General features: G+C 44.1%; 2 protein-coding genes across 2 annotated transcripts; both read right to left on the bottom strand.

Moving 5' to 3' along the window:
* Window positions 1-628: 628 nt before the first annotated feature.
* On the bottom strand, window positions 629-3,183 carry LOC123831057 (growth-regulated protein homolog). The gene is made up of 5 exons (XM_045857703.1): window positions 3,163-3,183; window positions 2,490-2,664; window positions 2,268-2,391; window positions 2,096-2,179; window positions 629-1,353 (listed from the first exon to the last, which is right to left on the bottom strand). Exons 1-5 carry the CDS (start codon window positions 3,181-3,183, stop codon window positions 1,338-1,340), a joined length of 420 nt encoding a protein of 139 aa, XP_045713659.1. The 3' UTR covers window positions 629-1,337.
* Window positions 3,184-8,939: 5,756 nt separating this feature from the next.
* LOC123831238 (growth-regulated protein homolog) lies at window positions 8,940-11,035 on the bottom strand. The gene is made up of 4 exons (XM_045858049.1): window positions 10,737-11,035; window positions 10,515-10,638; window positions 10,343-10,426; window positions 8,940-9,605 (listed from the first exon to the last, which is right to left on the bottom strand). Exons 1-4 carry the CDS (start codon window positions 10,834-10,836, stop codon window positions 9,590-9,592), a joined length of 324 nt encoding a protein of 107 aa, XP_045714005.1. The 5' UTR covers window positions 10,837-11,035; the 3' UTR covers window positions 8,940-9,589.
* Between the last annotated feature and the right edge of the window lie 1,912 nt (window positions 11,036-12,947).

Genomic DNA, 12,947 nt, shown 5'->3' with positions numbered 1-12,947 from the left:
TAGTTATTCACCTGGTTTTACTGCTTTTCGGGACCTGGGGCTGTAACACAGCTGAGGCCTAAATATCTATCATCTGCAAGGCTTAAGAGAGTGGTCCTGCAAGGGCTTGTAGTAGTTTTTCTGTTGCTAGGCACCTGGGAGTCACTGGGGCTCTCCACCACGGTGACCCTCTGCACCTGGCCCATCTTTCATGCTCTGCTTATGCCATTCTAACTGCCTTCTACAAGTCCAATGTACAACTTAACTTCCAGCTTCAGTGAAGAGGGTTTGTTTGAAAAACTACTTAACAAAAGTTTTCAATAAGAGCTCTTTTAAAAATGTGTATTAACATTTTAAAATTTTTACACAGCTAGGATTAAGTAACAGATTGGTTATACTAAAATAAAATGAGGTTTTCTTATGTAAAACAGGGATTCTTAAGATGATGGCCTACAAGAACTTTGAAAATGCATCAAATATGTTTTCATGAATAGGAGTAAAACTAAGAAAAGTGCCAACCAATGGCAGTCATTCAGTGCATGTGAGCTATGATCTATCATAAATTTACAACACTTCAGTATTCAGGAGGAACAAGGGCTCAAGAAGTGAAAACAAACCACAGCAGGACATTTTTGTTAAAAGCTTTATTTGCATGTTATTTGTAAAAATACATCTATATGCATTTAACTTCTCTATTCCCAAACATAGGGAAACAATGCATAATTGACACTAAATCAGGCATTATGCCTTACTAGGAAGACACAAAATGTCTAAGGGATATTTAGAACATCAGTTCTCTTCAACCTCAGAAATGTTGATCACATACTGTGAAACTGTTTCAATAAATAACAATGGCCATTCTTCTCAAAATAGATACAAAAATAGATGTACTCATGACCTTTCCCTGCCTAAACACTGACCTATTGGCTAGAATCCCCCCTTATTTATCCCCAGCCTTTACCACAGTAGATGGTAAAGCATGGCCTCCCACCCCACTCCCAACCAAAAATATAAGTTGAATGAAGAACATTTAAAATGCATCATCCTCAATTACATAACAGGGCTGAACTAACTCTGATTTAACATAAAAATAACCATTAAAAAATAACAGAACAACACATTACCAAGCCCTTCCATATCTTTAAATATTAGGTAGAACATTAACTGGTATACAAGCTTTGAAAAATAAATAAATAAATAAACACACGTGCAGGTAAACAAACAGAAGAGCTCTCCCAGGAGATCCTCAAACACATTAAACACAGTCCAGGCGGCACCAGGGACTCTGTTTCTCTTCTTTCCCTCCAATCCCACCAAGGAGGCAACAGTAGCCGATAAGCTTCCTTCTTTTCTCCAGGTCAGTTGGTGCTGCCCCTGTGATGAGAAAATTGGTGCTTCTTAGGACTCAGAAACTTGACTGGGTAGCCCTGTACCAAGTGGCTACTACTGATACCCTTGCTGCCCTGTGTGGCAGAAAATGCCTGGCCACTGGGCGCTGTTTCCTTAGGAATAAGGAGCCTGTGGTCACAATTGCATTATTAGCTTCAAAACACCAGAAACCGGTGTTGCACTAAAAAAGTACACACATGACATCACTTAAGTGCCATAGCAAACCCCAGGAAGTAGCTGTTATTATTTTTCCCATATGATTGAAACTTAGAGACTAAGGACTTTCTCCGGGGTTACAGGAACAATAAGAGGTGGCACCCAGATGTACATGTGGAGGAGGGGATCAGTGAAAAGACCCTTTTCCTCACCGCTAAGAATTAGAGCCCTACGTTGCCCAAAATCCGGGGTACTACTTATCAGATCTCAAGCCTCCAAGGTAAAGTGTTTGTTCTTTAATGAGCAGGAAGGATTTTAGATCATTGGCCGCTTAATCTTTGAGGAAGACACATTGGACAACACTCACTTGAATGGGGAAAGAGGGGGGATTGGTGGTAAACCGTACTGAAAATATCCTTCAGGCACCAGATTACATTAATAATTTTAAGGACAAATTTAATTGTAAGATGACTTTTCATTCCTTCAGCTAAACTCTGAATTTCCCTGATACAATTTTCAGGAGGCAGATGCCAGTATCTGTCACCAATGACTTTATAGTCACATAACTCACTTGTTTAGCATCTTTTCAATCATTTTCTTAACCACAGGGGCTTCAGGGTTGAGACAAGCTTCCTCTCCATTCTTGAGTGTGACTCTGCAGAGAGAAGGGAGAATGCACGTGAGACAAGTGGGCAGGATGAGAGTCAGGGTGGAAGCATCTGAACCGTGAAGGAAACACTTACACGACTTCGGTTTGGTCGCAGGAGGCTCCTGGGACTGTCACCTTCACACTCTGGATGAGCTTGGGGTGAATTCTCTGCACGGTCTGCAAGCACTGGCAGCGAAGTTCATTGGCCACGGGAGCCCCTGTGGGGACAACAGACTCGGTGAAGGGAGCTGTCCCCACGGGAGCCCACCCGTCGTCCCTGGTTCCCCCTTTGGGATCCCAGGGCTCTGAGTCTCACCTGCAGCGTGCCGGCAGGAGGTGACCAGGAGCAGGAGCAGGAGTGCGGCCCGGAGGAGTCCGGGGACGCGGATGACAGCGGAGGTCGGGGGTGCGGGCCATGGTGCTGAGCTCGGTGGGTCTGGGCGGTGGTGCCTGGAGCGCGTGAGCTGGTGGGAGAGCTGGCTGAGAGCGATCTGTGGCTCCCGGAGACGGACGAACCCCTTTTATCCATGGCTGGGGAGGAAATTTCGCAGCCCCGTGGCCAGGGAAATTCCCGCACCTGTGGGTCGTTCCGGGGTTAGGAATGACGGCACTGGCAGGCGCAACAGGAGTGCCAGGGAGGATGCAGGGTGGGGTGGGGAGTGGTGTGGCGGGGAGTGGCGTGGCGGGGGCGGGGTGAGGGATTTGGGGAGGTATCCTCTCGTGTCCTCCACCTGGCCTCCAGCTTAACGCGGCGGACTCTGGGATGATCTCTTTCCGCCAAATCCCCAAGGATGGAGGGAGGGGGCGAGTAGCTTCATAAGAAGGGTGTCACTTATTAGCCAAGACAAGTACTACGACGAAGGTTGGAGGATTGGGGGAATTGTGGTGTGTATGCGCGCCCCTGTGGGGAATTATGGAGACGATTGTTTTACCATTTATTAAGTACGCAGAAATGTCTCTGGCCTGGTGAGTTACCTCTGCATACATACACCCTTAAATACACCTGCCATCTCCGATTTCACACAAAATGTTCTCCTTGTAAATCACACTCTGTGTCCTATCAGGGGAGAGGGGATGAGGAGTGTCAAAAGTTTAATTCAGGGTCTAATCAAGGACACAGTGTCCTAATCCTGTGCAGCTTCCTTCCTCTGTGAAATTCTGGAACTTCCCGAGCTCTAGTGGTCCATGAGCGCTACCTCCTGGGTGCAGAGGGCCCTGATGCAAACAGGAAGTAGGGGCTGGTGGTCACTTTGGCGCTGTTGGGGGGAAGGAAGGCTGCACTGGGCTCAAGGGGTCCACAGGCTGTAGTTTGTCCTGACCCCGCCCCCTTGTCCCCCACAAAAAATGTCATAGGAATGAGGAGATGCTGTCTATGTGAGTAGCACCCTTTGCTCTCTAAGCAACAAAAACGTGTTCTGGAGAAGTGGCTTAAATGACAAATTACTTATTTAATCTTCCTATCTCCCTCCCTCCCTCCCTCCCTCCCTCCCTCCCTCCCTCCCTCCCTCCCTCCCTTCCTTCCTTCCTTCCTTCCTTCCTTCCTTTCTTCCTTTCTTCCTTCCTTCCTTCCTATCCTTTCCTTCTTTTCTTTCTTTCTTAGTAGGGTGACCCTACTCCAAAGCTCCAGGGGTGGGCTGGTGACCCCAAGTAGTGTTACTCAGTCCTTGTAATTCTGGTCCCATGCGCAGGCTCTCTGACCGATCCTGAGGTGGGCAAGTGACCTCAGTGTGATCAAGTAAGAAAAAAATTTCCTCAGAGTCCTTTGTTTCAGGAAATGGTGGGAAAAAAGTCTTGCTTCCCGTAGGGCCATATCTGATAAGACAGAAACTTGGACCTTTGTCAATGTTTGTCTAAAATGAAGCCAGAATGGAGAAAAGGATGCATATCTGGACTGAAGCTTATTATTGAAAAGCATTTTTGAACTGTAGCATTCAAATTAATTTCATCTACTTGCCACTCTTCCTGACTCATAGGGCAAATGATTCCTTTTTTTCAGTAAGCCAATTTGAGTTGCATCTCTGCAGTTTACTCCCCATACTGCTAGAGTTATCTTTCGAACCAGAAGAATTTCAGCTCTGATTCCTGTCCTTGCCCATTTGTTTCAGCATTTCCCCTGATCATTTTCTCAGCATTTATAAGATGGCAGTGAAGTTTTGTGGAGGTGGGGGGTGTAAAGTCGGACTCGGCTACCCTCTACTTCTCAATGCCTCAAGGGACATGAGGCCCAAATAGAAGATTTTACAAAACCTGGCAATTAGGGTGGTAAATCATTCCCGAGGTATTTGGAGTGAGTCAGGGAATACACCTAAATCAACTTTTTCAGGTGGGTCTATGAGAGATGTCAGAGAAGTTTTCCTGAAGCAGGTGATCACTCCTGTGAATTTTAAGGATGAGAAGTGTTGGGGTAAAGAGGGAATGCTGAGGGGAGGAAAACACTCTAGGAGAGGGCCAAATGAGTAAGGACATGGCAGTTGGAAAGAGCAGGGTCAGTACTTGGAGCAGCAAGCCGCCCATGCAGCTAAAGCTCACTCTGTGAGCAGGGAGAAGGCACATACTGAGGCAGAAGGAGGCGCCAGGCCTCAGACACTGGAGACCAACTGCCTATATGATCCTGCTCATTGATTGGGACCAGTAGATGTTATGTCCTCTGAAAAGCCTCCATAGGCATCTGCAGGTGTTTCCATGACGTTCTTGCAGAGACCACACTATGACCTTCACTGGCTACCCACCATGGGGGTGGAAGTGGTAACCTAAGGTCCAGGGTCTGTGCAGAAAATGGGGGAATGGTAAATATGAAGTTCAAAAGATGATTTATTAGGCATGTACAACCTACAAAGGACAGCAGTCAGTTTTGCAAAGATGTATAGGGAATAAAACTGAAATTCCAAATGTGAAGTGTTTTAAATACCTGACACACATACATTCTTCTGCAACACAGCTGGTCTTTCCTTCTGCTCCTACAGCGAAGCTATCCTGATGATTCCAACCATCTTTAATTGCTCCATTCACTTCAATGAACTCTGAGCACCCTCCAATCTATTAGATTTGGGCATTATTTCAAGGTTTTGCAAATAATAGATTTCAATGTAAACTTTGTATTTTCATTTTCTTAAGGTTATTTGTTAAACTTTGGTGGAGGTAGTAATGAGTAATTATATGACATATAATATAAAGCAAAGAAGAAAGGAATGCCAAAATTACAAAAGGACGTCAAGAAATAAATGTAGAAAATGAGGAAGTGTCTTCATTAAAATATTCTTTATCACACTTGGTTATAGCAGGCATGAAAAGAGTGTGATGATTCTGTATTGATGTTTCCTGTATTATGAAAGTAACATTTGGGAAGTTGAGAGATGAGTTATAAACCACAGCGAACATGTCACACAGTGAAATATGGAAACTTATTTCATCCTGGACGATTACAAATCATAAAAGAAAAAACTTGATCAAGGAATAGCCCCTGTAACATTTCCATATTTTGAAATTTGTAAATGCATTCTTTATGGCCATATATGTCTTTGTTATAAAAACGTTTCCTGCGTACTGGAAAAAGTAAATGGGAATTATGCAATTGTTGGGTGTACATTGCTCAGGCCAAGCTGGTTGGTAGTGTAGCTTAACTCCTCTACACTCTTCACTGCTTTGGCTAGTCAGTATTTAAAGAAGTTTACTAGAATCTTTTAGTTCCTCTCCATTTGCTTTATATATTTTGATCAATCTTATTAGGTTCATAAAATATTAGAATTGTTTCTTTCTTGTAAAATTTCCCCCTTTTTAATTTTTGAATTGGCCTTCTTTATCTCTAAGACTACATTTTCCTTCTATCCTAACATATTAATCAGGCCTTTATATATCAATTATTGACCAATATGTTAACATTTATATTAATGATAGATTAATAATTATTAGCAGGTAATTAATATACTAATATAGCCATGCCTGGTTTCTTTCACTTAGTTTCAGCATGAATAACACTCAATTCCTATAATTTCAAGTAATCTGAGTTTTACAGTGTGTCTTTTGAATGCAGTGTACATTTTTGTCTTATTTGTATAGTCAAACATTTTGAATTTTAATTGGAATGCTTGTTTCACTTAAATTGATTTCTTTTTTTCCTCTCTTCTTTTTATTGTTGCTCAAGTCCAGTTGTCTCCATTTTCCCCCCCACCACTCCCACCCAACCCAGGCATCCCCACCTCCAGCCCTCAAGTCTACCCCTCCTTTGGCTTTGTTTAGGCTATGAATCCTTCATATGTGTTCCTCTTAATTATGTGTTATTGTTTATGCTATTACAGTTGTCACAAAGTTTTCCTCTTTGTTCCACCCCCCCCCCCCGCACAGTCCTCCACCCCTACTCCCTCAAGCAATCCCCACACTGTTGTCCATGTCCATGGGTCCTGAATATACATTCTTTGGCTACTCTGTTCCCTGTGCCATACTTCACATCCCCATGACTGTTCTGTAATTACCTAGTGGTACTTCTTAATCCCTTTACCTTTCGAGCTCAGTCTACTATCTGCTATTCTATTAGTCCTGTCTGTATAAAACACAGTTTCATTTGAAATAATTTTGGATTCATGAAAAATATATATAGATATTACAGACAATTCCTATGGACCTTTTGCCCAGTATCTCCTACTGCTGATACCTTACATAATTATAATACATTAATCAAAACCAGGAGATTAACTGGGACATTATTATTGGAGTTCCTAAACTCTAGTCTCTTACTACGGTATCACCAATTTTTCACCGTTGTCCGTTTTCTATCCTGCATCAAGCCCAGCATTCCACCCCGGATCTAGTCATCATGTGGCCTTTGTCTTTTCAGAGCTCTGACAGACCCTCAGTATTGTCTTGTTTTTCCTGAAATAGACAGTTTCCAAGAATCTGTGTTGGGTATTTTATAAAATGTCCCTCAGTTTGGCTTTCTGGGGTGATTTCTCCTGATCCTCCTGGGGTTATGGGTTTGGGGAAGAATATCCTGGAGATGAAGTGCCCTCCTGTTCATGTGATCTTAGGGAGATTAGAATATTCACCCAGTCACAGGACACACCTGGTGATAATAATGTTGATCACATGGTCAAGCTGGCATTTGCCAAATTCTCCACTGTAACGTTATTGCTTTTTTCTTTTCCCTAAAAAAAAGAAGATGTTTACTTCTCTTCTATGGAAGTAAATCACAGAGCCTGGCCCACACCCACAAGGGGAGGTAATTAAGCTCCTCTTTCAGGACAGACACTCTGCTCACCTCACTTATATGGCTTCTTCTGTAGGAAAGATTTGTCCCCTCTGTGCTGTACATCTGTTGTTCTCCTCCTTTATTTCTTCTTTTCTGTCAGCTTTTGTGTTATTCACATATATCCTTGTGCTGAACTCTAACGCCTTTTCAGAATTTTAAGTCCAAAATTTTGCATTTCCTCCCTAGAGTTTACCCTTAAAATGATGATGTATACACTTGCCACATTACATTTTCTTAAGCTTAATACTTTTCTGTAACAATGGAACAAATATGTTATAAATGCATGTCTCCCTAACTGTCCTTTCTGCTACATTTGTCACACATTTTACTGTACAGTCTGTATTTCTCTCTGTTTGAGTGGTTAGGAGGAATCCACTTTTGTACCTTTTGCAATCAGCATCATTAAAAAGAATAAAAAAATAAATGTGATTGTTTGAAAAACCACTTACGAAAAGCATTTACTAGGAGCTTTTGTTAAAGTATTTGCAAACATTCGAAAGTTTACAGAGAACTACTTCTTTGAATAATGAATTGGCCAGTGTGAAAAACAGCGCTATTTTATACAAAACTAGTCTTCCAACGTGGGTGGGAAGGGTAGTGTGTCAAGCAGTCCTCCATCAGTAAGATAAATAGAAGGAGAGGAATAGGCTTCAAGATATGCAGGACCTATGCAGTGGAATCCAAAACTACCCTGGAATTTATTTATGAAAAGTTGTGTATTTATTCTTACATGTTTAAACTTCAGTCATTTCAAAGTACTCTCAATTTGATGCAGTAAACCTATTGACAGGGATTGGCCAGCCCCCAGATGGGCGACCTGACTGGTACTGGTTGGCAGCCTGTTATGAACCAGGCCTCCCAGCAGTGAGCCAAGGAGGAAATCTTCCATTGCATTACCACCTGGGCTCTGCTGCCTGTCTCCTCCCACACCCACAGCCAACTGTGGAACAATTCTCTGCTGGGAAACTGGTACCTGGTGCCCCAAACTTGGGGGATCACTGCTGAACAAGATCATTTTTCACTGCTCAAAACAGTTTTTGAACTTGTCTATTTCAAAAAGACTTTAAGTGCTTCTGCTGATTTTATTTCACCTCTTCCACATGGCAAAACATTTTCCTTTGAGAACATACTTCATCTGGGAAAAGACTAAGAGTGGTTCCTGTGGGGTAAGATCAAGTGAATAGGGAAGGTGGGACACAGAGTGAACCCATTTCAGTCGGGTGTGTGCATATGTCAGCCATCATGAAATGGGCAAACAGGTTGAAAGAGTCTTCAAAGAATAATTCACTGAAGCTGAAGGCAGCTTCTCACAGCCAGGTGAGCTGGTTCACTGATACACATGGGGTCCTAACACTCACCTAGTGGGGGAGGCCTGAACTGCCAGGGGCCTGCTCTCCAGAGGATAATTCCAGGGGGTTTGGGGCCCTCCCTCCTAAAATCTACCTGTATAACATGCTAGGCATCCCGCAGAAAGGAGGGAGTGAGAAGAATAAAACAATCTAAACATGTTATATTTTGCAATACTTTTATTTTCATGTCATTTGTAAAAATGTAACAGTAGTTTTACCTTCTCTGTTCTAAGACAAAGAAATCATGGCAACATGAGCATTAAACAAGGCATTATGCCTTACAAGCAAGACATAAAATGTCCAAGGGAAGCTTCAACAGAAAAATGTTGACCACTTAATGTGAAATGGTTTCAATAAAGAATAAATAACATTCTTCTAAACAAGTACAAAAGTAGATGTGCACACACTTTCCCTGACCCTAGTAAGTGATTTCACTGTCCAATCGCTTAGACTCCCCTCCCCCATAGCTCCTCCTCCACCTCTATCACAGTGCCTGGCACTTAATGGTCTCCCAATAAACATTAGTTTAATGAGACACTTAAAATCCATCATCTTCAAATAAATAACAATCAGAACTGAGTTACGTGCAATTAAACACATTCACACCTTCCACACCTTTAAATACTAACATGTACAATATTAAAATACAGGCTTTCAAAAATAAATACACAGATAAATAAATAGACCTCAGATCAATAAAAAAGTCAAGCACAGTAATCCCTTTGTGTCTGTGGCAGGGAGTCATGGGAACCTTCTTCATTTTCAGTCCCCTCAGGGCAGGGACCTCCTTTCAGGAGCCAACACCAGGAGCTGCTTCTCTCTAGGTCAGTTGGTGCTGCCCCTAGGGGGAGAAAGGGTTACTGTCAGAGGTGTTAGGGAAAGCTGCTCTCCTCTGCCACTGGCCCCTGAAGCTGGAGGGCTTTCTCCCTGCATGCAGGCTGTGGCCCAACCCTGGGTCAGGAGAAGGCCCCACTGTACATTCTCCCCTGCACAGCAGAGAGCTGGCTGGCTCTTTCATGGAGAGAAGTGCCACTGTGGGCTCTCTTTTGCCACACTGGGCTGTAAAGTTACATGCATGACCTCACTTAATTCCCGTACAATACACGGGATAGGCAGTACGGTGTTTCTACTCGCTTTTGCTGAAACTTAAAGGGATTAAAAAAGAAAAACTTTCCTCCACTTGATCTGAGGGTGGTGTTGCTTTCTAGGGCCTGCCTTTCACCCTAAACTTCCCAGACCCACACTGGTCCAAACCAGGATTTCCACTCTTCAGGTCCAAAGCCAATGAGGGATTGAGGTAAACAGTGCTTGTTTCTTAATGAGTGGCAGGCAGTTTAGCACCACTGACTACATATAGTTTTTTTTCAGAAGACATATTTACCCACATGATGTGAATACGGATGGAGAGCCCTGGAAAGGTCCCCTGGCACCAGAGCACAGTATTGACCTTGGTGCCAGATCTAATTGTGGAATCATAATGATTTTCACACCTCAGCTAAACCCTGGGTTTCCCTGAATAATTTTCAGGAGGCAGATGCCAGTATCTGTCACCAATGACTTTATAGTCACATAACTCACTTGTTTAGCATCTTTTCAATCATTTTCTTAACCACAGGGGCTTCAGGGTTGAGACAAACTGCCTGTCCATTCTTGAGTGTGGCTCTGCAGAGAGAAGGGAGAATGCACGTGAGACAAGTGGGCAGGATGAGAGTCAGGGTGGAAGCATCTGAACCGTGAAGGAAACACTTACACGACTTCGGTTTGGTCGCAGGAGGCTCCTGGGACTGTCACCTTCACACTCTGGATGAGCTTGGGGTGAATTCCCTGCAAGGTCTTCAAGCACTGGCAGCGAAGTTCATTGGCCACGGGAGCCCCTGTGGGGACAACAGACTCGGTGAAGGGAGCTGTCCCCACGGGAGCCCACCCGTCGTCCCTGGTTCCCCCTTTGGGATCCCAGGGCTCTGAGTCTCACCTGCAGCGTGCCGGCAGGAGGTGACCAGGAGCAGGAGCAGGAGTGCGGCCCGGAGGAGTCCGGGGACGCGGATGACAGCGGAGGTCGGGGTGCGGGCCATGGTGCTGAGCTCGGTGGGTCTGGGCGGTGGTGCCTGGAGCGCGTGAGCTGGTGGGAGAGCTGGCTGAGAGCGATCTGTGGCTCCCGGAGACGGACGAACCCCTTTTATCCATGGCTGGGGAGGAAATTTCGCAGCCCTGGAGCCCGGGAAATTCCCGCACCTGAGGGTCGTTCTGGGGTTAGGAATGACGGGCGCTGTCGGGCTCACCAGTGGTGACAGGGAGGTTGGAGGGTGGGGCGCGGAGTGACGTGGAGGTGGAGGGGTGTGGTGTCCGCCCGTGTCACTGGGGCTGGCCTCCAGCGTGATGCGGCGGAGTCTGGGTTGATCTCTTTCCGCCCAAATCCCCAAGGGTCGGGGGGCGCCTAGCTTTAGGAAGGGTGTCACTTATTAGCCGAGACAGGCACTAAAACGGAAGTTATTTGTAAGGATTCGGGGAATTGTGTGTGTGTGTGTGTGTGTGTGTGTGTGTGTGTGTGTGTTTCCTCACGCGCGTGCGCGCGCACGTTTGGGGAACTATGGGGACGATTGTTTTACCATTTATTAAGTACGCAGAAATGTCTCTGGCTTGATGAGTTACCTCTGCATACATACACCCTTAAATACACCTGCCATCTCCGATTTCACACAAAATGTTCTCCTCCTTGTAAATCACACTCTGTGTCCTATCAGGGAAGAGGGGATGAGGAGTGTCAAAAGTTTAATTCAGGGTCTAATCAAGGACACAGTGTCCTAATCCTGTGCAGCTTCCTTCCTCTGTGAAATTCTGGAACTTCCCGAGCTCTAGTGGTCCATGAGCGCTACCTCCTGGGTGCAGAGGGCCCTGATGCAAACAGGAAGTAGGGACTGGTGGTCACTTTGGCGCTGTTGGGGGGAAGGAAGGCTGCACTGGGCTCAAGGGGTCCACAGGCTGTAGTTTGTCCTGACCCCGCCCCCTTGTCCCCCACAAAAAAAGTCATAGGAATGAGGAGATGCTGTCTATGTGAGTAGCACCCTTTGCTCTCTAAGCAACAAAAACGTGTCTGGTGAAGTGGCTTAAATGACTACTTATTTAATCTTTCTTTCTTTCTTTCTTTCTTTCTTTCTTTCTTTCTTTCTTTCTTTCTTTCTTTCTTTCTTTCTTTCTTTTTTTTTCGATTTTATATGTTTATTTATAGTAGGTGGAAAATAAGGAGAAAGAGAGGGAGAGAAACACGGATGTGAGTGAGAAACATGGATTGGTTGTCTTTCACAAGTGCTGGACCAGGCCCTAATCACAACCCAGGCATGTTCCTCTGAGGGGAGTCAAACAGGGTCTTTCACTTGGTAGAACAAGGCTCAACCAGTTGAATCAATTGAGCCACAGAGATCAGAGCTAATCCCACTTTTGTTATTTTATGTTCACAAATCTCATTTTGCTCCCATATTACACAGACTGTCCTCCCTTCAGGTCAGAAAATTATTGTGTCTTTAGGGAAATAATTGTAGTCCTATTTTGGTTTCAGCGAGTTCTGGTAAGACATTTCAGGCTGTTAATTGAAACCTCTGTCATGCAGTAGCTCCTTTTTTCACCCTCAATTTTAATGTCGTTGTTTGGATTGCTTGTAGGTTTCAGATGGTTTAGATGTGATTCTGGATGCAGATCAGTGAAAGTTGTGGGAATGTGACCTGGGAAGGTGTGCAGAGAGGAACAAGAGGAGGGAGGGGATGCTGTAGAGGTGCCAGGAGGTCCTAGAGTCAGGGCAGGAATTCTGGCTCTCCCAATACCAACAGATGACAGTGAACCTGTCCCTGCCTTCATTTTTCATCTGTAAAATGGAGGAAAATGGTGCTCTCTACTTTAACAGGCTGTTATGATAAGTAAATGTGTTAACATTTGTAAAATACTAGTCCATATAATTTACTATGTCATTTTTAAATAAGTAAACCATAAATTGCTTTTTCCATATCTCTAAGCTGAAATTCTCCTGGGAATAAAATACTTGTGCAAAGAGATTTTTTTTTTTTTGCGAAAATAGAAGAAACCACCACGCAATATAAAATTTTTTACCTTTTAAACAGAAAACTAAGAATGGATTTTTTGGTTGTCTAGTTTAATTGTTGGGTAATTTTATAATTCTAGTTTTAGTAACTTC

Source organism: Phyllostomus hastatus, unplaced genomic scaffold (genome assembly GCF_019186645.2).
Source record: "Phyllostomus hastatus isolate PE091 unplaced genomic scaffold, TTU_PhHast_1.1 phas_scaffold_1674, whole genome shotgun sequence".
Classification (NCBI taxonomy): Eukaryota; Metazoa; Chordata; class Mammalia; order Chiroptera; family Phyllostomidae; genus Phyllostomus; species Phyllostomus hastatus.
Note: the sequence above shows the minus strand (reverse complement) of the source record. Positions and strands in the feature narration are given on the sequence as shown.

Excerpts from the sequence above, each read along its gene's own strand:
- LOC123831057 (XM_045857703.1), bottom strand. The coding sequence starts at position 3,183 with ATGGCAGGTGTATTTAAGGGT. Across the intron at positions 2,392-2,489 it reads CTCCTGCCGGCACGCTGCAG|GGGCTCCCGTGGCCAATGAA; the intron begins GTGAGACTCAGA and ends TTGTCCCCACAG. Across the intron at positions 2,180-2,267 it reads TGCGACCAAACCGAAGTCGT|AGTCACACTCAAGAATGGAG; the intron begins GTAAGTGTTTCC and ends TTCTCTCTGCAG.
- LOC123831238 (XM_045858049.1), bottom strand. The coding sequence starts at position 10,836 with ATGGCCCGCACCCCGACCTCCGCTGTCATCCGCGTCCCCGGACTCCTC. Across the intron at positions 10,639-10,736 it reads CTCCTGCCGGCACGCTGCAG|GGGCTCCCGTGGCCAATGAA; the intron begins GTGAGACTCAGA and ends TTGTCCCCACAG. Across the intron at positions 10,427-10,514 it reads TGCGACCAAACCGAAGTCGT|AGCCACACTCAAGAATGGAC; the intron begins GTAAGTGTTTCC and ends TTCTCTCTGCAG.